The sequence below is a fragment of the Aspergillus pseudoviridinutans genome (assembly GCF_018340605.1).
Source record: "Aspergillus pseudoviridinutans IFM 55266 DNA, scaffold_1, whole genome shotgun sequence".
Lineage (NCBI taxonomy): Eukaryota > Fungi > Ascomycota > Eurotiomycetes > Eurotiales > Aspergillaceae > Aspergillus > Aspergillus pseudoviridinutans.
Window position 1 is genome coordinate 4,085,054 of NW_025091281.1, and position 26,804 is coordinate 4,111,857.

General features: G+C 50.3%; 11 protein-coding genes across 11 annotated transcripts; 7 read left to right on the forward strand and 4 right to left on the reverse strand.

The window, feature by feature from the left end:
* Positions 1-313: 313 nt before the first annotated feature.
* On the forward strand, positions 314-1,369 carry Asppvi_001402 (uncharacterized protein; the record flags this gene model as incomplete). Its single annotated transcript, XM_043297699.1, has 1 exon — positions 314-1,369. One exon carries the CDS (start codon positions 314-316, stop codon positions 1,367-1,369), a length of 1,056 nt encoding a protein of 351 aa, XP_043153634.1.
* A 582-nt stretch (positions 1,370-1,951) lies between these two features.
* Asppvi_001403 (putative UDP-glucose:glycoprotein glucosyltransferase) lies at positions 1,952-6,642 on the forward strand (the record flags this gene model as incomplete). The annotated part of the gene is made up of 5 exons (XM_043297700.1): positions 1,952-2,097; positions 2,152-2,505; positions 2,566-3,397; positions 3,456-3,716; positions 3,769-6,642. 5 exons carry the CDS (start codon positions 1,952-1,954, stop codon positions 6,640-6,642), a joined length of 4,467 nt encoding a protein of 1,488 aa, XP_043153635.1.
* A 277-nt stretch (positions 6,643-6,919) lies between these two features.
* On the reverse strand, positions 6,920-9,873 carry Asppvi_001404 (MYB DNA-binding domain protein; the record flags this gene model as incomplete). Its single annotated transcript, XM_043297701.1, has 2 exons — positions 6,920-9,723; positions 9,816-9,873. The coding sequence occupies 2 exons, from the start codon at positions 9,871-9,873 to the stop codon at positions 6,920-6,922; spliced, it is 2,862 nt and encodes a 953-aa protein (XP_043153636.1).
* A 372-nt stretch (positions 9,874-10,245) lies between these two features.
* Asppvi_001405 (exosome non-catalytic core subunit RRP40) lies at positions 10,246-11,070 on the reverse strand (the record flags this gene model as incomplete). Its single annotated transcript, XM_043297702.1, has 1 exon — positions 10,246-11,070. One exon carries the CDS (start codon positions 11,068-11,070, stop codon positions 10,246-10,248), a length of 825 nt encoding a protein of 274 aa, XP_043153637.1.
* Positions 11,071-11,654: 584 nt separating this feature from the next.
* On the forward strand, positions 11,655-13,641 carry Asppvi_001406 (ribosome-associated complex protein SSZ1; the record flags this gene model as incomplete). The annotated part of the gene is made up of 5 exons (XM_043297703.1): positions 11,655-11,753; positions 11,821-11,857; positions 11,937-12,063; positions 12,129-12,900; positions 12,961-13,641. The coding sequence occupies 5 exons, from the start codon at positions 11,655-11,657 to the stop codon at positions 13,639-13,641; spliced, it is 1,716 nt and encodes a 571-aa protein (XP_043153638.1).
* Positions 13,642-14,380: 739 nt separating this feature from the next.
* Asppvi_001407 (SUR7/PalI family protein) lies at positions 14,381-15,866 on the reverse strand (the record flags this gene model as incomplete). Its single annotated transcript, XM_043297704.1, has 4 exons — positions 14,381-14,627; positions 14,691-14,873; positions 14,942-15,239; positions 15,791-15,866. 4 exons carry the CDS (start codon positions 15,864-15,866, stop codon positions 14,381-14,383), a joined length of 804 nt encoding a protein of 267 aa, XP_043153639.1.
* A 287-nt stretch (positions 15,867-16,153) lies between these two features.
* Asppvi_001408 (uncharacterized protein) lies at positions 16,154-17,307 on the forward strand (the record flags this gene model as incomplete). Its single annotated transcript, XM_043297705.1, has 4 exons — positions 16,154-16,219; positions 16,279-16,464; positions 16,559-16,864; positions 16,924-17,307. 4 exons carry the CDS (start codon positions 16,154-16,156, stop codon positions 17,305-17,307), a joined length of 942 nt encoding a protein of 313 aa, XP_043153640.1.
* Positions 17,308-17,587: 280 nt separating this feature from the next.
* On the forward strand, positions 17,588-20,170 carry Asppvi_001409 (tRNA methyltransferase RSM22; the record flags this gene model as incomplete). The annotated part of the gene is made up of 1 exon (XM_043297706.1): positions 17,588-20,170. One exon carries the CDS (start codon positions 17,588-17,590, stop codon positions 20,168-20,170), a length of 2,583 nt encoding a protein of 860 aa, XP_043153641.1.
* Positions 20,171-20,764: 594 nt separating this feature from the next.
* On the reverse strand, positions 20,765-21,348 carry Asppvi_001410 (DASH complex subunit SPC19; the record flags this gene model as incomplete). Its single annotated transcript, XM_043297707.1, has 2 exons — positions 20,765-21,145; positions 21,217-21,348. 2 exons carry the CDS (start codon positions 21,346-21,348, stop codon positions 20,765-20,767), a joined length of 513 nt encoding a protein of 170 aa, XP_043153642.1.
* A 1,491-nt stretch (positions 21,349-22,839) lies between these two features.
* Asppvi_001411 (mitochondrial 37S ribosomal protein uS14m) lies at positions 22,840-23,340 on the forward strand (the record flags this gene model as incomplete). The annotated part of the gene is made up of 3 exons (XM_043297708.1): positions 22,840-22,946; positions 23,035-23,206; positions 23,278-23,340. The coding sequence occupies 3 exons, from the start codon at positions 22,840-22,842 to the stop codon at positions 23,338-23,340; spliced, it is 342 nt and encodes a 113-aa protein (XP_043153643.1).
* Positions 23,341-23,965: 625 nt separating this feature from the next.
* On the forward strand, positions 23,966-25,296 carry Asppvi_001412 (uncharacterized protein; the record flags this gene model as incomplete). Its single annotated transcript, XM_043297709.1, has 4 exons — positions 23,966-24,033; positions 24,093-24,208; positions 24,275-24,850; positions 24,926-25,296. The coding sequence occupies 4 exons, from the start codon at positions 23,966-23,968 to the stop codon at positions 25,294-25,296; spliced, it is 1,131 nt and encodes a 376-aa protein (XP_043153644.1).
* Between the last annotated feature and the right edge of the window lie 1,508 nt (positions 25,297-26,804).

Below are 26,804 nucleotides of genomic sequence, written 5' to 3' on the forward strand. Positions count from 1 at the left end.
TATAGATCAATGATAATGGTCTCTTCTTTGTTTGAATCATAAGGAATACTACAGCTCGAGCTGCTTCTTGTATTTACTCTGAATAGTAGAAAACATAGACTTGCATCAAGCATAACTCAATCGAAAATCCCTCGAATGCACCAGAGCAGCTGGCTGTGAATTTTCCAGATCTTCTACAATCCACACCCTCAGGCCTGGGGAAATTCACGAGTCCCTCTGTTTCAATTCCCGGACTCTCACTTTTCTTCTTGCCTCATAGAAATACAACCCAACAAGCCTCACACGCACCGTCGTAATACTCTTAACTCTCTCCATGCCATCATCTACGAATAACCTTACTTCTCCTGAAGTCAAGGCAAAACTCAGGCCCATGCTGAAAGGATACAGAGCTTGCAATGATGAGGATGACACGGTCCGCTTCCTTGAGACTTGCTACATGTTCTTGCCACCTGACGGACGGAAAAATCTCTATAACGATATTTGGGCTTGTCAGTCTAATGATGAACTTCACGAACTAGCTGAAACCCTCGACACTGGGCTCATTCGGCCTCTCCTGGCCAACGCGAACCACACCCCTGAACTCGGCTCATCTTATTCTGCAGAGGAAGACACCATCGACCTCATTAGTTCAGACTACAAGAAAGTACTTGAACGACTGCGGAAGAAATGCCTTCAGCGAGATGGAAATAGATGCGTCATTTCCGGTTCTTACGACCGGAACTCGGGCCATCCAGACGAAGCTCTCACGGGTCCTCTAGAAGCCGCACATATACTACCGTCCGTACTAGGAGGTCCCAAGGACGAGAGGAAGGCATTGTCAGACGTCTGGGCAAACCTCTACCGATACTTCCCTGCTCTGCGGTCTCGGCTCAAGTTCACATCGGAGGACATCAACCGCGAGCATAACGCGATCATGATGTTGTTCCCGCTTGATCGGGAATTCAAGGCTTTCAGATTGACATTAGAGGCAACAAGCACTCCGAATCATTACCGAGTTAAGACGTTTCCGGACTTTGCTACGGCGTACAGACGCTTTCTACCAGCAGATAGATTGGTCACTTTGATGAGTCAGAGCAAGCGGTGTCAGCCACCGAGTCCTATTCTGTTGGCCGTGCATGCGGCGATCGCGAATATCCTCCATGCTTCTGGGAGGGAAAAGAAAATTAGAAACGTTATGCAGGAGTCGAGGGAGAATTGGGCGTGTATGGCTTCGGACGGTAGTACGGATGTTGGAGAACTCCTCTCCGTCACCAGCTTGGCTCTCCTAGCCTCAAGCGACCGGACCAGGCGTCACCATAATGGACAGAGAAGAGGGAAGAGACACAGCTCGCCTCTTGAAGCAGATGCTGTCAGGAAGAAGAAGGGGTGATATTCTTGGAGGAAACGACGGTATCTAGACTCTCATCAACTCAGCTGTCTCAGCTGTCCCTGTGCAAGGCACTGAGCCTCGTTGAACAGCATAGGCGACAGAGCAATAAAGGCCACCTAACGCAGCATTTTCAGCGCTGCAGAGTATAATAAGTCAAAGGCCAAGCCGTCTACTCCACGAACGCTGTGTACAGTACCAGCTACCCTACTCTGTACAGAACGGTTTCATGAAGTGGTGGTAATAACCGGCCAATAAGAAGCTTCTATTCTTCAACACGGAAGTTCTGCGCTAGTGGCCGCTGCGCCTCCCGTAGAAGCTTCAGCAAGGTGGCCTGAAGAGCATCCTGTAGATATGTAATGAACAAGGTAACTTGGTTACGAACTCCTCTCATTGAGACGGAGATAAATGCTTCCCTTTATGCCAGATTAAGATTACGCATTTTATCTGCCTGTACGCTATCTGCGACCCAACATCGAGCTTGAACCGTCGGCCCGTTATGCTTGCTATTTGGCTGCCGTTCCAGCTAGCAACTTGATAAACAGTCTGACAACGAAGCTGTGAATTAGAAGCCTCGCTTCAATCATGGCTATCGGCTTAGCCTCAATCACCTCGTGGCGACTTTGCCTTGTAGTACTGGCCGCGTTGACCTCAGTGGTCCGTGGAAGCCCATCTGTCAATGTTGCTTTACAAGCATCATTCGATTCAGCACCGTATCTTCTAGAGCTATTGTAAGCAAGCCCAGCCATTCCATTCCGTACGATGCTTGCTCATCATGAAATCAGAGAAACAGCTGCAGAGGAGAACTCAACGTCCTACTTCCCCCTACTCGATCGTATCGCAGAGGGAACATTTGACGATGCGACCACAGAAAAACAGCTTTATGACCGTTTCCTACAAGTCGTTTATGATGATGGACATCTCAGCAGCCCGGAACTTTTGTCGTCGTTCAAGCTGTCTTTGGCGATTCGATCCGCGGCCCCTCGAATCACCACGCACTATCAGTTCTATAACGCGTCTGTCCAGCATTCGTTGATGGCGGCGCAGGATGCGGCATGCCCTGTCTGGGTTCACTCGGACGGTAAACAGTATTGCTCCTCGCTCATGGAGCGCGCCCAACAGGACGTGATGGGAGAGTCGTGAGTTACTATTGTTCTCGGATGTGGGTTTACGGGTATCTAACATGCGATGGTGTGCAGAGATCCTCGAGAGCTTCCCTTCGATCGAGTGCTAGGAGATATATCACTTCCACCGACCATTCTGTATGCGGATATTGCGTCTCCCATGTTCAGAGATTTTCATCATACCTTGAGTGCGCTCGCCAAGGAAGGACAGGTCTCGTATCGCGTGCGCTACCGACCACCTCAACATTGGATATCTCGTCCCCTCTTTGTCTCTGGCTATGGTGTCGAACTTGCTCTCAAGCGGACGGATTATATTGTAATTGATGACCGTGATGCTGAGAAAAGGAGCCAAAAGAAATCGGGGAGTACTGAGTCGGCCAGCGTGGAGGAAGAATCACCTGATGACCTGAGACCTCTGTCTTCCTCAGAAGTGGCCCGTCTCGGTCTGAACACGGTCAGCTATGTGATGGACAGTGAAGAGCCCTTGGATACGCTTGTGAGGATTTCTCAAGACTTCCCCAAGCACTCCGCCAAGATCGCTGCTTACAATGCGTCAACCGCTCTGCTGAAAGATATTCGTACTAGCCGGCTTGGAATGCTTCCTTCAGGCGCCAATGTCATGTGGATCAATGGGGTTCAGATTGATCCTCGTCAGATAGATGCATTCTCACTCTTGGATCACCTCCGTCGCGAAAGAAGACTAATCGACAAATTTCGGGGTATTGGACTTTCTGCTCAGGAAGCTGTCGATTTGCTCTGCCATCAGACCCTCGGGGAGACACTGGCGAAGGATTCCCCTCCGCGTTACAACTACCGTGACGAAATTGAGGGAGGCGGCGTGATCATCTGGATGAACGACCTGGAAAAGGATACAAAATACCAATCATGGCCGGACGACCTCTCAGCGGTAAGCCTCCACCCTTCAGTTCTGTGTTGTGTCCTAGCGGCGTACTTACTGTGAGCAGTACCTTCAACCTATGTACCCGGGTCAACTCCCCGCTGTGCGGCGCGATGCTCATAATATTGTCGCCCCTGTGGATCTCACTAGCTCTGACGACATGGAGCTGGTTGTCAAGACTCTCCAAGTGTTTGTCAAGAAGAAGATCCCGGTGCGATTTGGTCTGGTCCCTCTTGCTTCGTCTCCAGGATCCGTCGCGCAACTCAAAGTCGCTCATTATCTTCATGAGACCTTTGGTCTGGCCAGCCTGATCCAGTATTTGGAAGAGGTATGTCGCATAAGGTGTCATTTGGTCTTGTGTGTGCTAATGATGTAAATAGTCCGCAGCCAGAAAGAAGATAGGGTCTCCTGACAAGGCCTCATTCCAACATGCCACTAAGGATCGAACTTCGCGGCCCAATAAGCAAATTCGGTCATTCGACGAGATTCTGAAGAGCGATGAGCTTGAGACCCTGGTTTCCCGGACCAATCAATACCAGAACAGACTTGGAATTAAGGCCGACGCACCATATATCTTAGTGAATGGAGTCTTTATTCATCGAGACGACAACTGGCCTCAGGAAATGAGCATGAGGGTTGGGCGCGACTTGCAGACCATCCAACAAGGAGTTGTGGATGGGTCTATCGAGGAAGACACCTGGCTCCCCGAACTTTTCCTCTCGCAAGCATTCGATCGCCGCAACCCCTTGATAATCCCCGAGGATCCAAAGGATATCCGAATTGTGGACATTTCAAAACTAGAAGAGTCTAGGGGAGAGTCCGCCGATACCCTTCGCATTGCATCTGACACGGAGGATACACTCGTTAGTAAGCACTTGATCGTTGTCGGGGACTTCGACTCCGAGAATGGCCTGAAGTTACTTGTTGAGGCTCTTGAACACCGGGAGACGCACGGCGAAGTGGAGATGGTTTTGGTCCATAACCCAGCTCCTGATGTAGAGACGGAAAGCGGATCTACCCTGGTCTATAACTCATTGAAGGGGACAGAGAGGGTGGATGCTTCCCAAGTTCTAGCCGCTTTGAAGACTGCGAAAATTAGCAACTTTCCTGAAACAGAGTCTAAGAAAATGTCCCAGTTTTGGGAGGCGCAGCAGGCCTTGGCTATAGGTCTTGGATTTTTGCCGGGAACGAATGGCGTCGTTGTCAACGGCAGAGCAATTGGGCCTCTCCCAGAGGGATCGACGCTATCGAAAGAAGATCTGGACGGACTTCTGGCCTACGAACAGACGAAGAGAATAGGTCCTGTTGCAAAGGCTGCGAAGGATCTCGGTTTGGACTCGAAGCTTTCTGGCCCGCTTGCGCTTGCCAAACTTAGTTCTCTTGCGGCTCTTTCGACCGTGTCTGACGTTCCTGAGGGCATTTTTGAACAAATGTCCAACATCAGAGTGGATTTGTTCAAGAAGTGGGACGATTTGCGGTCTGTCATAACTCTTTCGACTTCTGAAGATCCAGCTATCATCATCGCTGCTTCTATTGATCCTACATCAGAAACAGCACAGAGATGGCTGCCAATATTGAAGGTCCTCTCAAAATTAGCCGGTGTCCGGGTCACATTGTCCCTGAACCCACGTGAAGAGATCCAGGAGCTACCAACGAAGCGATTCTATCGCTATGTCTTGGACTCGGAGCCATCGTTCAACGATGATGGAAGTCTCGCAAGGCCCACGGCCACGTTTTCTGGCGTGCCGGTGGAGGCACTTCTCACCCTGGGGATGGACGTCCCATCCCCCTGGCTCGTTGCTCCTAAGGAGTCGATCTACGACCTGGACAACATCAAATTGAGCTCCTTGAAACCAGGTGCCAATGTTGACGCCATCTACGCACTGGAACATATCTTAATTGAAGGACATTCGCGCGATGTCACGGTCAAGACTCCGCCGAGGGGAGTTCAACTACTTCTCGGCACCGAAAACAATCCTCACTTCGCTGATACCATCATCATGGCAAATTTGGGATATTTCCAGTTCAAAGCTCAGCCGGGACTGTGGAAGATCAATCTTAAGCCTGGCCGCAGTCAGCGCATTTTCAACCTTGACAGCGTCGGCGGCCATGGGTACAGTCCGCAACCCGGTGACGAGAACAACGAAGTTGCACTTCTCTCATTCCAAGGGAAGACTCTATTCCCTCGTCTTTCGCGTAAGAAGGGCCAGGAGATGGAAGATGTCCTAGATATAGGTACCAAACCAGGCTCAGCGATGGACTACGTATCTAAGGGCTTCAACTTTGCTCAGGGTGTACTCTCAAGCGTAGGTGTCGGTTCTAAAGATAGTCTGGCTGAGAAGCAGGCGGACATCAACATCTTCTCCGTGGCAAGCGGTCACCTGTACGAGCGAATGCTGAATATCATGATGGTCTCGGTGATGCGAAACACCAAGCATACCGTCAAATTCTGGTTTATCGAACAATTCCTCTCACCTTCATTCAAATCCTTCCTTCCACACCTGGCGAAGGAATATGGCTTTTCGTACGAAATGGTCACATACAAATGGCCGCACTGGCTTCGAGCGCAGCGGGAGAAACAAAGGGAGATCTGGGGATACAAGATCCTCTTCTTGGACGTCCTTTTCCCGCTTTCACTAGATAAGGTGATCTTCGTGGATGCCGATCAGATCGTGCGCACGGATATGTACGACCTCGTCTCTCTAGATCTTGAGGGCGCGCCATACGGCTTCACACCCATGTGCGATTCCCGCGAGGAGATGGAAGGCTTCCGCTTCTGGAAGCAGGGATACTGGAAGAACTTCCTCCGCGGACTCCCCTATCATATCTCGGCGCTGTACGTAGTAGATCTAAACCACTTCCGGGCCCTTGCAGCCGGCGATCGTCTTCGCGGACAGTATCAGATGCTCTCGGCCGATCCCAACAGTCTGAGTAATCTCGACCAAGACCTGCCGAATCATATGCAGCATCACATCCCGATCAAGAGCCTTCCCCAGGAGTGGCTCTGGTGCGAGACCTGGTGCTCGGACGAGTCGCTCAGCACGGCCAGAACGATTGACCTGTGTAATAACCCGCAAACGAAGGAGCCCAAACTGGACAGGGCCCGAAGACAGGTTCCTGAATGGACGGAATATGATGAAGAAATTGCAGCGTTGGCGGAAAGAGTCGCCTTGGAGCAACAACGACAACAGCAGGAAGAGATGGAGTCTGCAGACCAAGACGAGGAGTCTGGTTGGGAAAAGGATGAGCTCTAATATATAGCGCCTAGCTTCATATCAGGAATCACCTCAATAAAAATGAGGCCTGCAGCTCCCACCTTTTGGTTCTTGGTCGCCGCTAGAAGAGAATGTCGAATTGGAGACATTCCAGATTAAAATTTTATCTATCTATCCAGTATATATTAGGCGTCGAACCGAGATCTTCGAGTTTATCGTACAATACACCGAATTAGCGTACACCCAAGTTATTATCGCAAACCAAGTCATCATCACTCATAAGTCAGTCAATCGTCTATACCATGCTTGTATCCCGTCACTTGGACTTTTTCCCCTTTGACACGGGAGTTGATCCCGGTTTGCCCTTTGCCTTCTCCCCGTCCTTCTTGACCTGAGGATGGGAAGGGTTGACTTGTTTCGGTCCGCTTTGCTCAATCTTGGCATTGCTTCCCTCCTTTGATACTGCTGGACTGCGTGACTTGGAGAGTTCCGATTTTTGTCCATTAACAGCTTTCGGTACTTTGGGTTGAGCGGTAGGCTGCTTGGGCTCGGACTTGGCGTTGGGCTGGGGCTTAAATGTGGAGATTGCACTGTCTGATGCCGAGCTTGACTCGTCGGTATCGGCTCCTGAATCGCTGTCATGACTCCCACCGTGGCTATCGGAGTCATCCTCGCTTTCGCTATCTTCTGACGTGGATCTAGCGGAGGACGATGACGAAGATGACTTCTTCTGACCTGTTTTCAGACGCTTCGACTCAGATTTCCCGGTCTGCTCTGCGGGTTCCTGAGCTTTGCGTTTGGCGCCCTTCAGTGCGGCTGTCTTCGGCGACTTCACCGGCTTGACGTCGCCAGCGCTAGAGTTACTTTCGCTGTCGCTGCCATCGTCGGTGCTGTCATCACCGGAAGACGTTTCATCTGACGTCGAGGAGTTTTCTTCGGACTCATCGTTATTTTGAGTCTTTTGGGAGACCTGGCCCTTCACGCTGGTTTTCCGAATCGATGTTGATGCTTTTGGCGCTACTTTTGCGGACTGTCTGTCCGAAGATTCTTCGGAGCTTGATGTAGACTCTTCTTCTGAGTCGGAAGAATCGGATGCGGGCTGGGAATCTGATTCAGACTCGGACGACGTCGCTTGCGGCATTTCCTCTTCCTTGGTGGTTGACTTTGGTGGCTTTGAAGCTCTAGCTCGTGGAATTGCGTTTGTCTCAGCTTTGACCGACGAGTCAGAAACAGATGTCTTCGTAGCCTGACTTCTGGATTGTTTACCGTCACTTGTTTTGGATTTGGGCCGGTCAACGAGTTTCTGGTTCGGTGTGGGCTTTGTAGGCTTTGACGACGACTTTGCGGAAGACGCTTTGTTATTCATCACATCTTTCTCCTGTCCTTTTGGAGATTGTGCCCTGATCCTGGCGTCGACTTTTGCGTCGCTTTCAACACTGGATTCGGAGTCTGAGTCCCCACCAGATCCATAACCTGACTTGATTTCGGCTTCAGAAGCATCCTCTGAGGCAGCCTCAACCGAGTCAGATGATGCTTCGGACTCGGAGTCGTCGTCAATTTCCATCTGTGACGCGTTGATTTGAGAGCCTTTATTGAGTGCCTTTGCTGAGGTAGAGGGCGGCTTTTCCGGGGCAGCCATGATGGTGGGTTTCTTGTCGGCAGACTCACCCTCATCCTTGATCTCCGGCGATTGAGACTCTATACCAGTAGACTGTTCCATGTCCTCTTCGTCTCCATCCTCTGAATCAACGTACTCGGAGCTCTTCAACATCCTCTCCATTTCCATCTGCTCCGCGAGCGTGATGGACTTGGCTCTGCCCTGCGGCTTTGCTTCCGTTGCTGGGTCGTAGACAGCGTTTTGATTTCCAGTGCTGCGCTGTCCCATAATCTTGCGTCTGATCTTGCGCCATTTATCCGCGCACTGTTGTCTTGACCGGCAGTTCTGAAGTTTATTACTGACTGTGCCCCAAGATATTAAGCCCTCATCCATTTCGTAGATGTCTCGGCCCACATCTTGGCCGTCCTTTTTCAGATTGTTCCAGGAGGTTTGTAGGGCATCGAGCAGCCCGCGGACTTCCTCTTCGGACCATGCACCCCTTCTCATGGTGGTCCGGTGCTCAAGCCGATTCTTCCATCTCTGAACCACGTCATCCTCCACTCGACCCAGTATCTTGGCAATATGAGCGAATCTAGGACCATACCGTCCTACCAGGTCGATGAGTTCGTCATCTTGTTCATGTGTCCAGTGGTGCGGCTTCTGAGACGAGTCCTGGAAATGTCGCCTCATGAATCGGTAGACCGATCTTCGATCCCTGCTTGGTAATACATCATAAATCTGCTGCCAAAAATCTGGCTTCTTAATGATGCTCTCATCACAGGGCCAACCGCTGTCTTTTCGCCGGTCCACATGCTGTACCATTCTATCAAATCTTTCGCTGGAGATAGCATGCTCGTTGCAAAACTGGAGTTTGAAGGTCTCCAGCGCGCTGACCTCGGATGGAGCGAAGAAGCCGATCATTTTTTCTGTCTTTCCTTTTCTGGGTCCCCGGGCGGCTGATGTGTCCGTCAAATCCTTCTGGTCCGTTGAGCTACCCGCGAGCGATGGGTTCGCAGACGCCATCCGGATAGTCTTAGTCTCGGCAGGGCTCTGCGGAAGGTCCGACACATCTTTTCCTTCGTCCTGCTGTGTGGTCTTCGCCTTGGACTTCTTGGGTTTTCGGGACGCGGTTCCGTTCGTATGCGCTACGTCCGTTAGAGGTTGCATATCCGTCGACTGGCGCTGAGCTTCCCTGGTCTCCAAGCTGTTGGCAGTCACCGGGGTTTCTGGAGACGGAATGGCTTCACGATTGCCATTCTTTTCTGGCTTGCGGGCCTCCTTTGTGTTTGTAGTCGAGGGGCCGATCTTCGTGCGCTTCACTGGGGGCGCGCCTGCCTGGTCCAGGGGCGATTCTTGCGACTGGTTTGGGGTGCCCGAAGGCATGCCAATGTTGGAATCATTGACACTCTGCTTTCTTTTTCGCTTGGGAGAGACTGTTCCTTCGACCTGAGTCTCTGATTTCACTTTCTTCGAGGTTTTCGGAGGCCCCGAGGAACCAACGGCATCGCGGTCTTCACTCATACCTTGCAAATAGTCAGGCTCAAAGTACAGCGCAGCAATGTTTTGAAAAGTAGGTAAACGACTTTTCGGAGAAAGCACTATAAGTAAAGCTTACCTTGATTCTCAGACTCACTGAGCCCGCCATTCATGGGTTGCGAGGACCCTTGACCCATTTGGATAATCTACTAGGGAGAATGCATGAATCTGATGAGTTTCGAAAGGTATCCTAGGGGGGAAAAGTGTTTGCGAGTCTGTAGCTCAGCCAGATAAGATAGTGGGAAAAATTCCTCAAGCTGCGCGAGCGGCGCGACTTTTTGCGGATCTTCTCCGCCCTAACTAACCGCTCACTAGGAGCATTACAACAACTTTGCGCAGGTCGTGATTTCGACAATAAATGGTTGGCAGCATGAAAGTAGAACTTTCTGTCTTGGTAGCTGTAGTCTATTCCGCAATAATGCACCAAAGGAAGGGAGTAAAATTCAAGAAAAAATGACAACCGTTTGGGTATACAAGGAGCTACTCGGTGTATCACATGCCATGCAACGTTAAGACTCGACCTTCATTTCTCGTAGAATCCTCGTCACGAGTTTCTTCTGATCCGTTTGATTCAGATCATGCTCGTCAATGGTGGTGAGACAGCGTCCTATTGCCACTGTCGCTTTAACAGCAGCATCGCCTCCATTTGAGCAGTCAACCCAGACCTTGCCGTTTCTTCCCACAGCAATCTCGAAGCCTCCGACTTTTTCCAACTTCTTCCCAAGCTCCTCCAAGACCACTAATCCATCCACACCATCCTCTTGCTCGGAGGTCGACGAGCTAGCTCTCATTAATCTCGCAGCCATGCCTGTAGAGACATCAAATACCATCCCTCCAGTCAATGGACCCAACCCTCCAGGCTCAGCCTTGCCGGTTGCTGGGTTTACGCAGGTAAGCTCAACTTCTGCACCAGCACCGAGACCGATGGACAGAACTCGAGCATAGACCAAATCACCTTGCCTTAACATTGGCCTCGTCTTCTTCGTTGCACCTTCGAAAGCAAGCTGGCCGAGCAGCGCGTGAGGTGATTGAGGTGTAATCATGCAGTAGAAGTATTCGGCACTTGAATGATGAACTTGTGCGATCACCAAATCGTTGGGTGTTGGGATGTAGCGGCGATTGGGAAATGACAGGACGGACACAGCATTTTTCCTGTGATCTGTAGAGAGGAGACCAGCCTGTGTCGAAGCAATAACATGACCAGACGACGAAGAGGGGATTGCTGGAGAAAGCAGTCGAAGGCCAGGTCCTAGTCTCAGCGGAGCAGACTTGTTTGAGGGCAGCTGATCTGATGGCACATGATCACCTGGGAGCAAGATGACAGGCGACGACATTTTCTCAAATTTGCACCAATTGATGACGGGAGCGTTTTTTGTCTGCTGCCGACTGAACGGGGATCAATGGCTTGACTGGCAGCGAGATGTGACCCGAACTGGGACATGAAATTCATGCGAAAGAATGCCGCTCTTATCAGACTATCAGCACGTGACACCGCAACCCTGCAGAGTGAAATCCAGCCCAGAGACTAAATTGACGACACTGAGATAAGTAGAATATCGTTGATTGGATACTAAGAAACCTAAATGGCATCTGCGCATGTTTAGATAATTGGAAACCGATGAGAACTCTGAGATTGACGAAATAGAAAGTTCTCCTCGCTGTCTTAATAGTACTTCACATTGGTCAATTCTGGGCTGCACCGCCACATTTGATATCGATAAGCACCAGCCACAGTTGCCTCCCGCTGCCAAACAAATCAAAAGATTTTTTTCTCTTCTGCTCGTCGAAAGAAGAAATCGAAAAGCGATCAGAGCAGAGTCAAATTCCGGACCAGACTCCGCCTTCTCACACACACTCTCTCATCTTCACTCATTTTCCGTCCTCATTCGTCTCTGTTAGCCCTTCTCTACATCTAAAAATGGGTGATTCGAACGGTGTCGCCGCTGAAACAGCGGAGAGATTCGCTATCGGTATCTCGTTTGGTAACTCCTCGAGTTCCATTGCTCGCCTCACTCCTGTATGTTCCCACTGGTTCATCATGCGATACTGAAGCATGCGGAGTATTCTAACAGTTCGATCTATAGGAAGGCAAGGCTGAAGTCATCGCCAACGAGGAAGGAGGTACGTTGATCGCAGCCCCGCATGAGCACATCTCCGGACGATATAGATTTATGAAGCAGAAGCTTACCAAGACCTGTAGATCGTCAAATTCCTACTGTTCTGTCCTACATTGATGGTGAAGAATACCACGGTACTCAAGCCAAGGCCCAGCTTGTCCGCAATCCCCAGAACACTGTTGCATACTTCAGAGACTATGTTGGCAAGAAGTAATTAGCCCTGGACTTCGACTTCGCTATTGGAAGAGCAAGCATGCTGATTTTGCGTTACACAGTTTCAAGTCGATAGATCCTACTCCCTGCCACCAGTCAGCGCACCCTCAGCAAGTCGACTCCACTGTTGCCTTCACCATCCGGGATACCGCCAGCGAGACCCCCAACACCGTCACTGTCTCTGAGATCACAACTCGTCACCTCCGCCGTCTGAAGCAATCCGCCTCGGACTACCTCGGTAAGGACGTCAATGCTGCCGTCATCACCGTTCCCACCGACTTCACCGATGCTCAGCGCGAAGCCCTTATCGCTGCCGCTAGCGCCGCTGGCCTGGAGGTTCTCCAGCTCATCCACGAGCCGGTTGCCGCCGTCCTGGCTTACGATGCCAGACCCGAGGCTGTTGTTACCGACAAGCTTGTTGTGGTCGCTGACCTCGGTGGTACCCGTTCCGATGCCGCTGTGATTGCTTGCCGTGGTGGCATGTACACTATCCTCGCAACTGCCCACGATTACGAACTCGGAGGAGCAACCTTGGATCAGATTGTCATTGATCACTTTGCCAAGGAGTTCATCAAGAAGCACAAGACTGACCCTCGCGAGAACGTCCGCGGTCTCGCTAAGTTGAAGCTGGAAGGCGAGGCCACAAGGAGGGCCTTGAGTCTGGGCACCAATGCCAGCTTGAGCATTGAGAGTCTTGCGGACGGTATTGATTTCAGTTCCACCATCAACCGGACCCGGTACGAGCTGCTTTCGGGCAAGGTCTTTGCTCAGTTCACTCGCCTGATCGAGCAGGTTGTCCAGAAGGCTGAGTTGGATGTCCTGGATATCGACGAGGTCAGTGGTTATAAGAATACTTCCTTGGAAATCCACGTCCTTAATTAACAGTTTCTTCAGGTCATCCTCTCCGGTGGTACATCGCACACACCTAAGATTGCTCAGCTGGTCCGCAACATGTTCCCCGAGAAGACGCAGATCCTCGCCCCCTCGACCTCTGCCAGCGCTATCAACCCCTCCGAGTTGGCTCCTCGTGGTGCTGCCATCCAGGCCTCTTTGATCCAGGAATTCGATAAGGAAGACATTGAGCAGAGCATCCATCCCATGGTTACTGCCACTCCTCATCTGCGCAACGCCATTGGTGTTGAGTTCGTGCATGGAGAGACTGTCGAGTTCAAGCCTCTTCTGAATGCCGAGACCGCCCTTCCTGCTCGCCGCATCGCTCAGTACTCCGCCCCTAAGGAGGGTGGTGACATCCTTGTGCGTGTGTGCGAGGGTGTCCGCGAGATCAAGGTCACCAAGCCCGAGCCAAAGCCCAAGGAGGAGAAGCCCGCCAAGGCTGAGGATGACGAAGACGAAGACTCCGACTTTGACTCGGACGAGGATGAAGAGGAGGAAATCCGTGAGATTGTATGGAAGACCGAGAAACCCATCGCCGAACTTGCGGTCAAGGGCGTCAAGGCTGGCAGCAAGGTTGAGCTGATGGTTCACGTCAACGCTGATCTGGGCATGCAGATCACCGCTCGGGAAGTCGGTGGTCAGAGTGCTGTCCGTGGCGCCGTCGAGTCGCCCAAGGCTTAAGCAGTAATAACGGGCTTCCGTATTCTCCTTTAACAAAACTATCTATCTTGAAACAGGCAACGTCATGGGTAATGTCATCCTTTATATGAGTTCATAGAGTATCTAGATGAGATCAATTTCACTTTTGGCATTTTCTATACTTTCATCTTGCTCTTCCTAGATCTGAAAAATGTCTGGGTGGCTCCTACATAGAAAAAATTGTCGGTTTGATTTTTGAGTATACTAAATTGTATACTTGTCATTGTATTGTCTGCTGCCAAATAACGAATACATACCCTGTTGAGATAACAGTACCTCTGGGCAATTGGATTATGCCTAGAAGATAGTGTGATGACTTATTGGAACAGAGGAATTATATTACAGATTATTAAATGGATAAGATAATAGTCCAAACATCATCAAAGCCGTCAAACAAACAGCAAGCATCTGCAACATGGGGCAACTGAGGAATTAGGGCGCCGTAAAGATCAAACATGTACCCACTTCATAAACACGTAAAATGAGCGTAGGGTTGGAAGAGGTGTCGAGGTGTCCACCGATAAATCATTGCTTCGAGGCGTCCTCTGGTGCAGGCCCAGAGTCCAGGAATGCTTAGTGAGCGATGACGGAAAGCTATATCCGTTGCATTGAAGTTTCCGTGCAGCGACAGCCTTAAAGCGCTCAGGAGAATGGATCGTGATCCTAAGAGCAAAGCCACGCCGACACTTGTTCATCTCGGGCAAAAGAGACGAAACAAGATTTATGGTGCGGTTTCCTTGTTGCTTCTCAGGCTTCCTGATCGGCGGGAACTGAAGAAACCACGCCGTCTCTGTTCCCGTCCGCTATATCCGCCGTCCTTTCGGCCAACGGCGCCTCCCATGCAGTAGATCACGCAGGAGAAGAAGAGGAGAGCGACGGAAGTCCACATGAAGGCGAAAGCCTTAGAACCGAGATGAGCTGATTGGCCGTTGTTGTTGAATTTATTGCGACCCTGAACGTAGACAGCGCTATTCGAGTTGTCAGTTATATCGAATTCTATATTCTAGAACATATTGAATGATGAAACTCACGTCATCAGGCAAGTGGTGATGGCCTGGAAAGTCAGCGCAATGTACGCTGAGAATGCCGAGACCCAATTTCCAATGCGGGTGCACATGGCAAGGAAACCCGTGAAGAGCGAGCAGGTAGCGAAGAATAGGGCGATGATGTGGAATGGGAACATGAAGCGGGAGGTCAAGAAATAATGGTTGGTCCTATGTATTGTTAGTTGATGTCATACAAGATGTCCGATCATTCGTGTCAAGGACATGCTGCTACTCACCCAATGAAAGCTGAAGGGACGTTGACATCGGTGCCAAAGTTTCGGTGGCTTGGGGGATCAAAGGGGTAGTCAGGATACGACTTTCCACACTCATTTTTTCCCTGGCTGTTCACTGCACACAGTTGCCAGTATGTCCATCGGGACAAGGCCGGTGCGCCGGGGATGTTGCCCGTGTCAGCTTCAAGCCAGTAAATTATGTTCAGAGGGTTCGAGTTCCTTGCTCCGCCGAGAAAAGCGAGGAACATCAACAGAAGAGCTGAGGCCGTAAAGAAAAGGCCTAGGAAGCCTAGACCCACTCCTGTCGCAGCGTGTTAGACGAGACTCTTCTCAAACTATCAGAGCGATACTCACTGCTCAAAATCATCTTACTATCTCTAACTCGGGCGTAGGGTTAGTGCCGGCGTGAAGGAGTATTATTTCGGCTGGAAGTAGTTGAGAGGAAATACTGGGTAGAAATTTAAGAGAGTCAGGATAGAGTCGTTAAGAAGATTTCGAACATATAGAGAATGCAACATGGGCGTCCGCAATTATATCTATGATCCGGTGATCCCGGGTACCCCTGCGGGAAAGGTAGAATTATTGGGGTAGTGATATAATAATGAGGATGCATCATGACTCTCCATGTTCATTGAAAGTTAATTGCTCGTAGTGTGGCACGACCAGCATGATACAATCCACTGATTCTTGCTTTTTTCCGTGTACAGAAGAGCCAAGAGCACCAAGTGACGATCTCGACGTCATCATTGTACCAATCCCACTAGCCTTTTCCAGATAGCCGCTACCTTAATGCCCAGCCCTAGACCTAACAGAGCCTAGTGCGCATCACATCCATGACGTTGTCCAACTCACTCTCAACTGCAACTGTCCCCATTTCTCTCCATTTCTCCTCCTCTCGGCCCAGTGGCTCTGACGTTGCACCATCCATGGTGGTCGATCGGGTTGCAAACTGGCTCCAGCTATGAGCCTATGAGACGATGAGACTATGACCTTTGCTTGACTGTAATTGCATCTAGTCTTTCGAAATTTTTCTGCCTGCCGAGTCCAACACCCCACTGTGGACCTGGCCGTGCCCTTCCTACCTTCCCGTACCTCAGCCCAATAGGTGCTTGCTACTGTCTACTGCAGCTTGGGTACTAGTCTAGTAGTTCTGGGGTCTATGTCACTAGAGATCAAGCACCACTTTGATGATTGGGTTACTTGTGAATATTCGTGATGGCAACTTGGGCATACCCACCTTTGCCTCCAGATTCGTTGGAACGGGAAGCGGACAGTGCTTTGGTACGTATCCCATGTTCCCTTGTCCGTAGATTATTACTTATCTGTTAACATCGACCCAGGCACGGGAACTAGAATGGCTGCTTCGGTCTCTACAGGACTMCCTAGCGGCATTGAGGGAAGGTCTTCGTGATTGTGCTGCATTACTGGCTCCAAAGGAGCCCGGCTCGACGCTGGTGCTGTCCTCTCACCGGTCGGAGAGTGTCAAAGGCTATGTGACCAGAGTTGGAACCAAAGTGGTGAAAGGGGTATGCTTCTGCGCCATCCTTCCTTGTCAAACATGCTTTTCTGCTGCCAAGTACTACTTGCGATGTGGCTGCTAATGTGATGGCGACGTGATAGGACATACAGTTGCGCCTTAGCTCCCTTGCATCTGCCCGTGGCACACCTACTACCCGTCTATGCGTCTCCAATGCTCCTGGCGCTCCAGAGCTTGTCCTTAAACAATTATCGTCCGTGCGAGATCTCGTCAATCAGAGCCTTGATGTCGTAGATGTAAGCACATGGACCGGTGACCCACTGGATGCCAGTTTCATCTTCGGCCAACTGCATCTTTTGCATGAAACTATTATGGAGGCGCGGCACGTGCTGAAAGGCGAGAATGATAATGTGCAAGGCAAGTGGTGGGAAACCAGCGCGGAGGATAATGTGAGTCACTCAACATTACAGGCGCCTGGTAGTGATTTCGGTGCTAATGGGACTACAAGATTTTCGACCCTCCACTGCCGCCAGATCTCTCCTTCCACCTCTCTATTGCGGATTCGGCTCTTGTGCTCTATCTGAGAACTCTTGAGACCACTACGCCTTCTTCCCATGCGCCGACAGCCTTTGCTACCGATATCTCGCTTACCGGGTTCAACATTCGAGACCGATTATTCGGGCCACGGCATCGCCCTCATGACGAGATGGGCGATATTTTCGTTTGGAAAGGAGAAGAGGTAAAAGTAAAGGAGAAGATTCGTGTTGAGAGCCAAGATCCTAGTCTGATGGCGGTCATGGCCAAACTCTCGGCCCTGGAGCATGAAGTGATGAAATGGTTGACATCCTTGAAAGTGCTAATGGGCACTGAGGACACAGACAGTGATTCATGATATCCACAGTCACGCTTCCAAAGCCGAATACAACAACAATTTTTGAATGAAGAATACTGGTAGGCCCTCCCGGCTGTTTGGACAAATCGTTTTTCAGATAAATATATTATGTAATCGTAGAAATTCTAACAACCAATGAGAGCTGTGGAATTCCGACAGGGACACTGCGTCTTGGCGAAAGTTTTCCAATGTAAAGCTCCCAAAGTGGCGATTACAATTTCTGCCCTCACTCATTGCTCACCAGAATTTTGGTTCGGTGCGCTTGGGAGAAGGTGTTAGAATGCTGTCAAGGTCGCCAGCATTGAGGGCACATCGATCATGTTCTCATGATCTTGTGCGCACAGTCTACAATTCGCCGCGGACAGCATCGCAGCAGCTCCGCTGCGGAGCTGCAACTTGCATCGCTCAACGCCTGAAAAGCACTTTGTCTCGCAGAGCACCATCCCATACCTCACATACGATATTATTCAGAAGCACTTCCGGCAACAGTACCGAGCGATGGCAGATCGGGCGACGACATGTTTCGAGCAATGCGCCCTCAGATACTCATCCTTATGCGGACCGAAAAGACACAGTTTATGCTCTGATCGATAAGATCAACGAAACCGAGCTGGAGCTTGCGGAGCTCATGGATGATTTGGGACTGTTGGAAGAGTATCAAGGAGTTTTGAATCTTGAAGGCCCCGAACTCGACCACGTGTTCAGCCAGACGATCGGTCATCGAGATGAGCAAGCTTTAGAATCACGAGTACGAACTGCGAGGCAAGAATTCGGCGAGTACCTCCCAGCAGGCTATTTGAACGAAACCGAACTTCGATTGTATACACGGCTATACGGCGAACCGATAATCAAGGGGGAAGAGCCACAATCGGAGTTGGAAGCTGACTTGGCCGAGGAGGATAGAGATCCCAATCGCTTGTTTCAAGAGGATGGCCAAGGAGGCTGGAAAGAAGTCGAGTTTGAGAGGGTCGAGGGGCAAGATGATGGACCTCCGCTCGTCTATGATATGGAAGTCGGGCCTCCTGTGGAAGAATCGGCCGCTATGCGTCGCACAAGAGAAGTGGCAGAGCAGCTTGGTGGGGAGCTGATGCTGGAACAATTCGAAGATGAAGCTGTTCCGGACGCGACCCCTCGCTTGCATCCCTTGACGAGAGAGGGAAAGTTCTCTACGGACCCAAGCACTGTATTCTTGCCGAAAGACACCGTTACCGGCCCGATTTCCGTCATCCTCTCCGAATTCTCGAACAGGCATATCGCCGACGTCGCTCACCGGACTTTTGGTGGTCGGTTGCTACCTCACTCCACCACAACTCCCCCTCCGCGCGCACAGGTACCCCAGCTTCCGATTCCCCTCGAGGCTTCTCAACGCCACATGAGTCAGATGGAGGGAAATGTGTACATGGCAGCTTTATACCCCGGCATGTATGCGTCTGCCTTGAGCGTACTCGTCGAGGTTCGGAAGCGATTGGGCACAGACTGGATACGTCGGCTGATTGCACAGGAGGGTGGACCCAATGTCCTGGACGCCGGCGCCGGTGGTGCCGGAATTCTGGCTTGGAGAGACGTCCTTCGTGCAGAATGGGAGGCCATGGTTCCAGATCATCCCGAAACAGATCCCATCCCATTGGGTAGGTCCACGGTAGTCACAGCCTCAGAAGCGCTCCGCAATCGCGCGAGTGTAATGCTCGACAACACAACTTTCCTGCCACGCTTGCCCGACTATGTTCATATTCGTGAGAAACCAACTCTCGATGACGAGCGGCCTCCGCCCGCGCGCAAACAATACGATGTTATCATAGCGCCACATACTCTACTTGGCCTGGAGGAAGAGTATATGCGGAAAGAACATGTCGAAAATCTTTGGACTCTTCTGAATCCCAACGGCGGCGTTTTGATTCTTCTTGAAAAGGGTCACCAGAAGGGATTCGAAGCGATAGCCGGCGCTCGTGAGATGTTGCTGAAACGCTACATTTCCAGTCCCGGCTCTACACAATACGAAGAACTTACCGAGTCTTCTAACGAGAGTCAGCACATTGACAAAGAGGAAGGCATGATTATTGCACCTTGCACAAATCATGCGAAATGTCCCATGTATACTGTTGCTGGCCGTGCCAAGGGACGCAGAGACTTCTGCCATTTTGAGCAGAGATACATCAGACCCGCTTTCCTTCAACGAATCCTAGGCGCCAAGGATCGGAACCATGAGGATGTCAAATTCAGTTACATAGCGGTTCAACGTGGTGTGGATCTACGCAAGGAGATGAACATCGTCCAAGGTCCTGAGGCTGCTGAAGCAGCCTTTGCTGGATATGAGCACCTTCACGATATGGAGTTGGAAGATGGCCAGGTCTCAGATGACGCTGTGACCAGCGAGTCCTCGGCTGCCCAAAACGGCCAAGACTTCCATGCGTTGTCTCTCCCTCGCGCCGTCTACACCCCAATGAAACGGCGTGGACATGTCATCTTTGATTTTTGTACACCAGCAGGAAAGATCGAACGCTGGACCGTTCCTCGTTCCTACAGTAAGCAAGCTTACAAGGATGCTCGCAAAGCTCGCTGGGGAGATCTGTGGGCTCTTGGTGCGAAGACCCGCATTCCGCGGACTTTGAGACTTGGTGAAAAGCATGGCGAGGGCAAGAAAGAACGTCTGGCGAAGCGAGCTGCTTCGAAAGCTGCTCTAGGTGGATCCGAGGATGGTGCTCTGGAAACTACCTCGTCCGAAAACTGGGATGTATTCGCAACCCCTGTGAGAAAGAAGGGTCAAACGATTCCCAGTTGGAAGAAGCATCAGGACAAGAAGAAGATCAGACAGGCCTCGAAGAAGCAATCTACTGCCAAGCTGACGGAAAATGATCTTGATTGAACCGCATGAATCAACCAACAGTGTACATTTTGGGGGGATAAAGGAATAGGTTTGCGGCGTATCATGGTCATGGGTATACTACAGCTTTGAACAGTCAGGATCGGCATACTTGTGTTGCATTTTTGTGTACAATAGAACATCACTGCATAGAGTGCAGTCCAATAAAGCTCTTCACTCGGAATTGCTTTTCTTATCACACGCAATCCTCCAAGTGCACATTCACACACTCGACGCGTTTTTATGGATGATGGCATTTCCCAGGGCAATTAGAAGCAGCAGCTTTGGTCTACCACCGAAGTAATCAGCTCAAACCGGCATAGGCGCCTGTTTGTGGTTTACACGTTGCTGTTTCTTGCAAAGTCCGTTTGGTAGGAATCGAAAGGCATGCTGCCTTGATCGTCGGGCCCGCCAGACGCGCTGTTCCTTGGAAAGGAGGGGCGGACTCGTTTCCTTATAGGTCTCAACGCATAGTCGCGGATAGCCAGGCTTTGGCCTCATTGACTGTTTTCGACCAGGCAATATATTCCGTAGATGTAGTGTGGGCCACAAAGTCTTGTTCGGATCGAGGGTAGATTCTCAACTCCGCTTGTGGGCTTATTGAAAAGCCATACTTTTCCTCAGTTGACGTTCACGTTGCTGACTCTGCAGCTCTAGTCTCTCAACTGTGTACTTCAGCCGTTCCTTCTTCTGGACGAGTCGTCTGTATTCCGCTGCTTTTGCAACAGCGCTACTACCGTCTTGTCTCTGTCGATCGCGCATAACGCCCAGACCGCGACTCGACGATTGACGGTTGTCGCTGGAGTGGAGTCGGCCTTCCTGGAGCTCGCATTTAGCTTTAAGGGCCTGTTCGCGACGGGAGAGCTTTTCGACATGGTTCGACGCTAACGATAATAGATGCGCGATACTCGGTGTAATTTCATCCAAGAGTGACTGCTGTGCTTCGCGCACAGTAGGTTCGGGAAGGAGTTCAAAGTGCTAGCATCCAATCGAAGAATCAGCAAATCAATGAAAATGATATGCTTGCCGTACTATATCATGTCTCTTACCCGCGTCGTCTGCAAGACCTTGCACAATCGGGGAAAGTCGCTAACAGCGGAATCGATAGTAGAGATGGATGAATCGAGGGTTTGTAATGAGGATTGAAGCGAGTCAACTGAGCCTTGAAGTGATGCAGCCATGTTGAAGCATCCGTTAGTGGTATCTTTGTCTGGATGTAGATATGTTTTTGTCTCCTCGCCTGCTGTTCTTCATTGTTTATTTGCTGCGGAGGGGTCTGGCTGCGGGTCAGTAAAAGCGGCACTGGTTTAGTGCCCACTCCGTAAAAGCGGCCGGATATCGGCCTTCCGGGCAAACCTCGTCACTTCCGCTTCTCCTCGTCGCACCGTCCTCAAGCTCTACCAACTGTCTGAACCCTCCGCAACCAGAAGTCAGCTTCAAATTGCATAATAAGTCGCAATGTCTCTCCTCGGAAAGAAGTTCCCCGCCCCTGTGGGTATGTTATAAGACCCCTACTACGCTCGTGCGATGGCGATCGGATCATGTAACTAACCGCTCGCTCACAGCCAAGCCTATGGCTCCTTTCTTCGCTGCCGGTATGCCATCTTGATTTCGTCGCGGATATGTTGAGCTCGCAGATCGAATCCAAAAAAAGCGATCTCTATCTTAGCCAAAGCCGGAATGGCCAGTCTAACAAGGATTTTGTTGCAGGTGTCGTCATCCTCTTCGGCGTCAACTCCCTCGCCAACGCTCTGATGAACAGTGAGCCTCCCTTTTATACTCGTGATTAGACTGGACGGGTCCCTCTGTGGATGCGCCTCGGTCATGCGTTCTGAATTCCAATCACCTCAATCAACAATGGCTGACATTTACTTTTTTTCTAGCCGAGGAGTTCAAGAACGATCCCCGCAACCCTAACGCTAAGAACGTCAAGCACTGATTTCATTTCAAAATTTTCAATGATACCAGTATAGCGGAGGAAAGAGGACGGTCAATGGTGGCATCACTCCTGCATTGCTGTTGCACTTCGCTCTGAGTTCGCGTGCAGCCAACCTGTACCAGCATATAGAATTCACCGCATTGGGGTACTCTGACGAATAGTAAAGGTGTACAATTACTTCCACGATCTCATCTCCGGTCCGTCGCACGTACTCTTCAGTAATTGAGCTTCGCACATGGACCATCTCGCGGCTCTCCGGAACGGCTCTATCATTGTAGGACCGTGTAGAGCATACACTCTAGCTCTCAACCGCCCGACAGGATCACCGACCAACTATCTGTCACTGATTGAATCATCAAAAGCGAGATTGTCTCTTGGTGGCTTATATTTTCTGCTCCGATCACTGCCTAGACTAGAGGCCGTATCAAAACTAGAGTACTCGAAGGGATTGTCGCATGACAGATTCGTATCTGATTAGACTAAAACATATTAAGTTCAATAAGCAGCATAATCATATTCTAAAGAGCATAAACCTATTTTATTAAGCATATGATAGGATTAATTATATCCGTCATTCTGATATCTCGGCCATCCCGGGCTAATCCCGATCTGGAAGGCACAATTTGCCAACTCCGCCGCTCCGTTTGAACCACTTCCCATTGCGCCGGTGCTCCCAAGACCTTCATTTGACAGCGAAGAGAGCTACCTTTTAACGTTCATTCCACTATTCACCATGTCGCACTTCAGATCGAAGAGGCTGGATCTCAGCGGGTTTATCAATGCCCGCGTGATCCGCGATCACACGAAGCGCAAGGTCTTCGAGCAATATGAGCCCGATCGGTATGACCACCCCAGACCCCCGTTGGCCTCTGGCTAGGAAGCTTGCGAAAGAAACTCAGAGCTAATCCGGAAACTTCACACTATATAGTCAAGCTCTCCGCTACATCATCCGCAACACTACCCTCCCTCAGCGTGTCCGTGCCCAGGCTCAGCTGCAGCTTTCTCAGATGCACGCCTACACCCGGCCGACGCAGATCAAGAACAGATGTGTAGCAGGAGGAATCGCCAGGAGTGTGATACGCGATTTCAGAATTGCGAGAGTAAGTGAAGTCCTTGTCTGGTGATTGTCGATGTTCTGAGCGGGCTGGCTAATTCAAACTGTTCGTGACAGTATCAATTCCGTCAGCAAGCGCTTAATGGTGAACTCCCCGGTGTGAAGAAGGCGAGCTGGTAGAGTTCTTCTATTTTGCAGGTTGTATTATGTTGGCAATTTTGGGACGGCCGGTTTGCACGCAGGCGTTTTTATCCTCCTTTCCTTCTCCGAGAAATGTACAATAGATGCGATGCTCGATTGAGAATTCCAGTCAGTGGATACTTGAGCCGTTAGGGCCATAGTGGTAGATGGGTGAATCTATACCGGTACGATATTTCTTTCACTTTGAGGTTTTTGAAGAGGCAGGTGAATTGGTCTGGTTGTATGTAAATTTCCTCGAAGGCGATCAAGACAGCCGTGCCTTATGCTCTGTTCAACACATTCAGAGCAGCTGAGGGAGAGGGAAATCAGTACATATTCACGCCAATGCAAACGACTATCTTTCGCTATTACGTTGCGTCGGATAGTTGCAGCTCTCACCACCTACCACTTTCTCCAAGCTCGGCTGCAAACCACCTCTTTCACCATAGAGTCGGATTCTTGCATTCTCTTAGCTGGAAATTCCCAGAGCTTCCTCCTTCACTTTTTCTTCCGGGGTACATCTTACAGCGCTTCTTATCAAAGGTCTTGTTTCCTTCTCATATCAAGTTGCAATCCCTCAGGGCTTGCTCAACTTCTGAGAAAGCAAGCAACGAGATCCGTGAGGATGTTTGTCTACCGTCTGCAGGATCTGCCTCAGGACCCTGTCTTCCCTGCTGACCTGGAGAAACTTGGGTAAGTGACGGTTAAATGGGTTTGAATCTTGCCAGTCAAGTCTAACGCATATGTCGCAGGTACTTCATCAATGAAAAGGATCAGATCAGAAAGATTGCCTATCCCGAACAAGAATTCCAGTTCAAAATCAATAGAAATGGCCGATGGAACGACCTACAACGAGGAGCAATGAACGGTAAGACTTTTAGAACTCTTCTCCAGTCTGAGGCGTAATGACAGTTTGGTTCACTGACATGACTAGAATGCATTCGCACTATCGTCTCCTCGCGCCTACGCAGTCTGGGACTCACTACTATCCGGCTTCCTCTTTCTTCTGGCCCTAAAGATGCTCATGTTCCAATTTGGGTCTCTGCTAACCTGGCTCGCGCATCCCGTGTCATCGCTGTCTTTGGAGAGCCCATTCAGGACCTCGGTATCTGGGCATATCGTACTGTAGGCACAGAAGGCGTCAACGCAGGCTCAGCTGTGGCTTTTGCGAGAGCAATCTTGGGACAGAAATCCGCAGCAAGCTTCAAAGATGCAGATACTGCTTTAGTTCTGGCGAATACAGGTCAGTTGATTTGGCACTGTGGTTCCAGTCGAGCAGTCACTCATCAAACGTGGCTCGCCCTTCCGCGGTCTTCGGCTGTCGATGCGCCGTTGACGATGACCCGTCGAAACAAGATCCCTTCGAATCAGGACTGGCAGGAACATGTCGCCTGCGTTTTCGACGAGATACTCTCGGCCCGCGGTCGCCTCGTCAGGAAGGATGTGAAAATAGACATCATTGGCTTGTCCGAGGGAGGCTTAGGGGCGATTCGGTATCTCGCATCTGAGTGTATGCTTTGCCTTCACCCTTCTTTCTCTATGCCATAGCTGCTGTAGAAACCTGCTAACACAATCTCATGATAAGGGGACACTTGGAGACCCTACATATCCGCCATCGCATTGTCCAACCCTCTCCATCACACCCATATCGACCTTGCCGAGGAGAGCCCGTCTGTGCCATCATCGTTCGTCTCTTTCATTTCCTCTCGCTGCCGCGCTTATGTGCTCTCCGACAAGCCTGTTGGCTTCCCCGTACCAGGCTTTCAAGAACACGGCTGCAATTGCTACTCGTCTGGTGAGGCGCTGCATACAGAATGCATCATGCCAAAAGCTTGGGAAGATATGCTTGAGTGGCTGGCAAAGATGTATGCGAACCCTTCTGACGGCGAAGCACATCTCGAGTTCAAGGAGTTGGACGGCGCCACTTCGGAGACCGTTGCTGGGGATGGAGATTAGTCTGAATGGTTGATGTCCTTACAGTCCGTATGATTTTGGCTTTCAATGGCTAAGAATAAGTGCACACGCGCTGTGGCTATACCCTAAGGCCGACGAAAGACGTCACTCCTGTCTGGGAATATTCAATGATGGTGAGGTTGATTTGTTGAGGCACCAGAAGCGTTTGCTCAGGTAGTCTCAATTAGTATACATTGCCAACGAGCATTCCGTCCCCGATGCTCTCAATGATCCAAAATCAAAGAACTCTTTCTCCTGGCGTTTTGTGCGTAGTCGGCTCTCAAATAGGAGGCTTGTCTGAGACGATTCCCTCTCGCCTCTTTACCTCATACTCTATAATTCAAGTATTGTTGTCATCCATTCATCTGGCTGAAGTAGGTCTTAGCCATGAGGGTCATTCAATATTCATTCTCAGCATACAATCCCAGCAAGTCATCTCCCTTAACAGGGCTCCTTTTTAAATACAGACAGCTGCCATTGCCAATGGCGACACCCATTTCTAAATATGGAATTTCGTCATTTCTGCGGGAAGCACGCAATGAGCGAAAACAGGTAGATGCGTCCTGTCCAAAACTGCAGTATCTATTATATCGGGGTAAGTTCATGAAAAGATAAGCACCTAATTTGAACACCCCACTGTTAATTTACAATGATAGCCTCGACATCTGGTGGTTTAGCATGGCGCATGTATGCAGGACTCTGACCCTCTCAAGCGGAAAATGCCCAGCGCTGAATCTGGCTTCTTCAGTGAAGGAACTGGATGCGGGGTCTTCCAGTCTTCATGAACAAGTTGGATTGACCTAGGTATTGTCTGCCTTCTCTGCACGTCTAGGGCTACGTTCAATGATTCTAATCCTGTCATACTTCTTGTTTCTAGTCCCTTGCTTGGCCCACTTGCCGGCGGGTCGGTCCGGCTGATCGCTTGTTCAAATCAATTCCGGAGGTATTCATATTTCTTTTTGGTATTTATTAAGTCCGGCGAGATTTTGGTTTCTTAATGGCTAATAAGTGATCAGGCCGTTCCTCATCTGATGTGGGTGAATGCTTTGATACTGGAAAGTTGGCTCTTACATGAGGGGCCGGAGGAAGCACTCCGCAAATCCACAAGAAACATGGAACTGACAGGTGATGCAACCTGTGAGTTAGGTACTAATAAGATGACCTTTGCTCACTGCTCTGAGAATGAATACTTCTCTTTTGAAGCGGCAAATGTCAATATGGAAAAATCATCGATCCACGAACGGTAATATTATTATCATTCGATGTTTCGCAGACATCTCTCAGGATGTGGAGATATATGCACATCCTGGTACAACAAGATACATCCCGTTGGCTTGTGCACTCCCGACTCCTGGTAATATATTCGAAAACTGAATCGTTACAATGACGGAGCATCCCTGCCAGCGCCGATACAGCCAGTTCGCTATCTCTACGAGGTAGGCTGGATTGTCTGAGACATTCTCGATCTCGAAGCATACCAGACTAAAGACTCACTGCGGCACGAGCTCTGC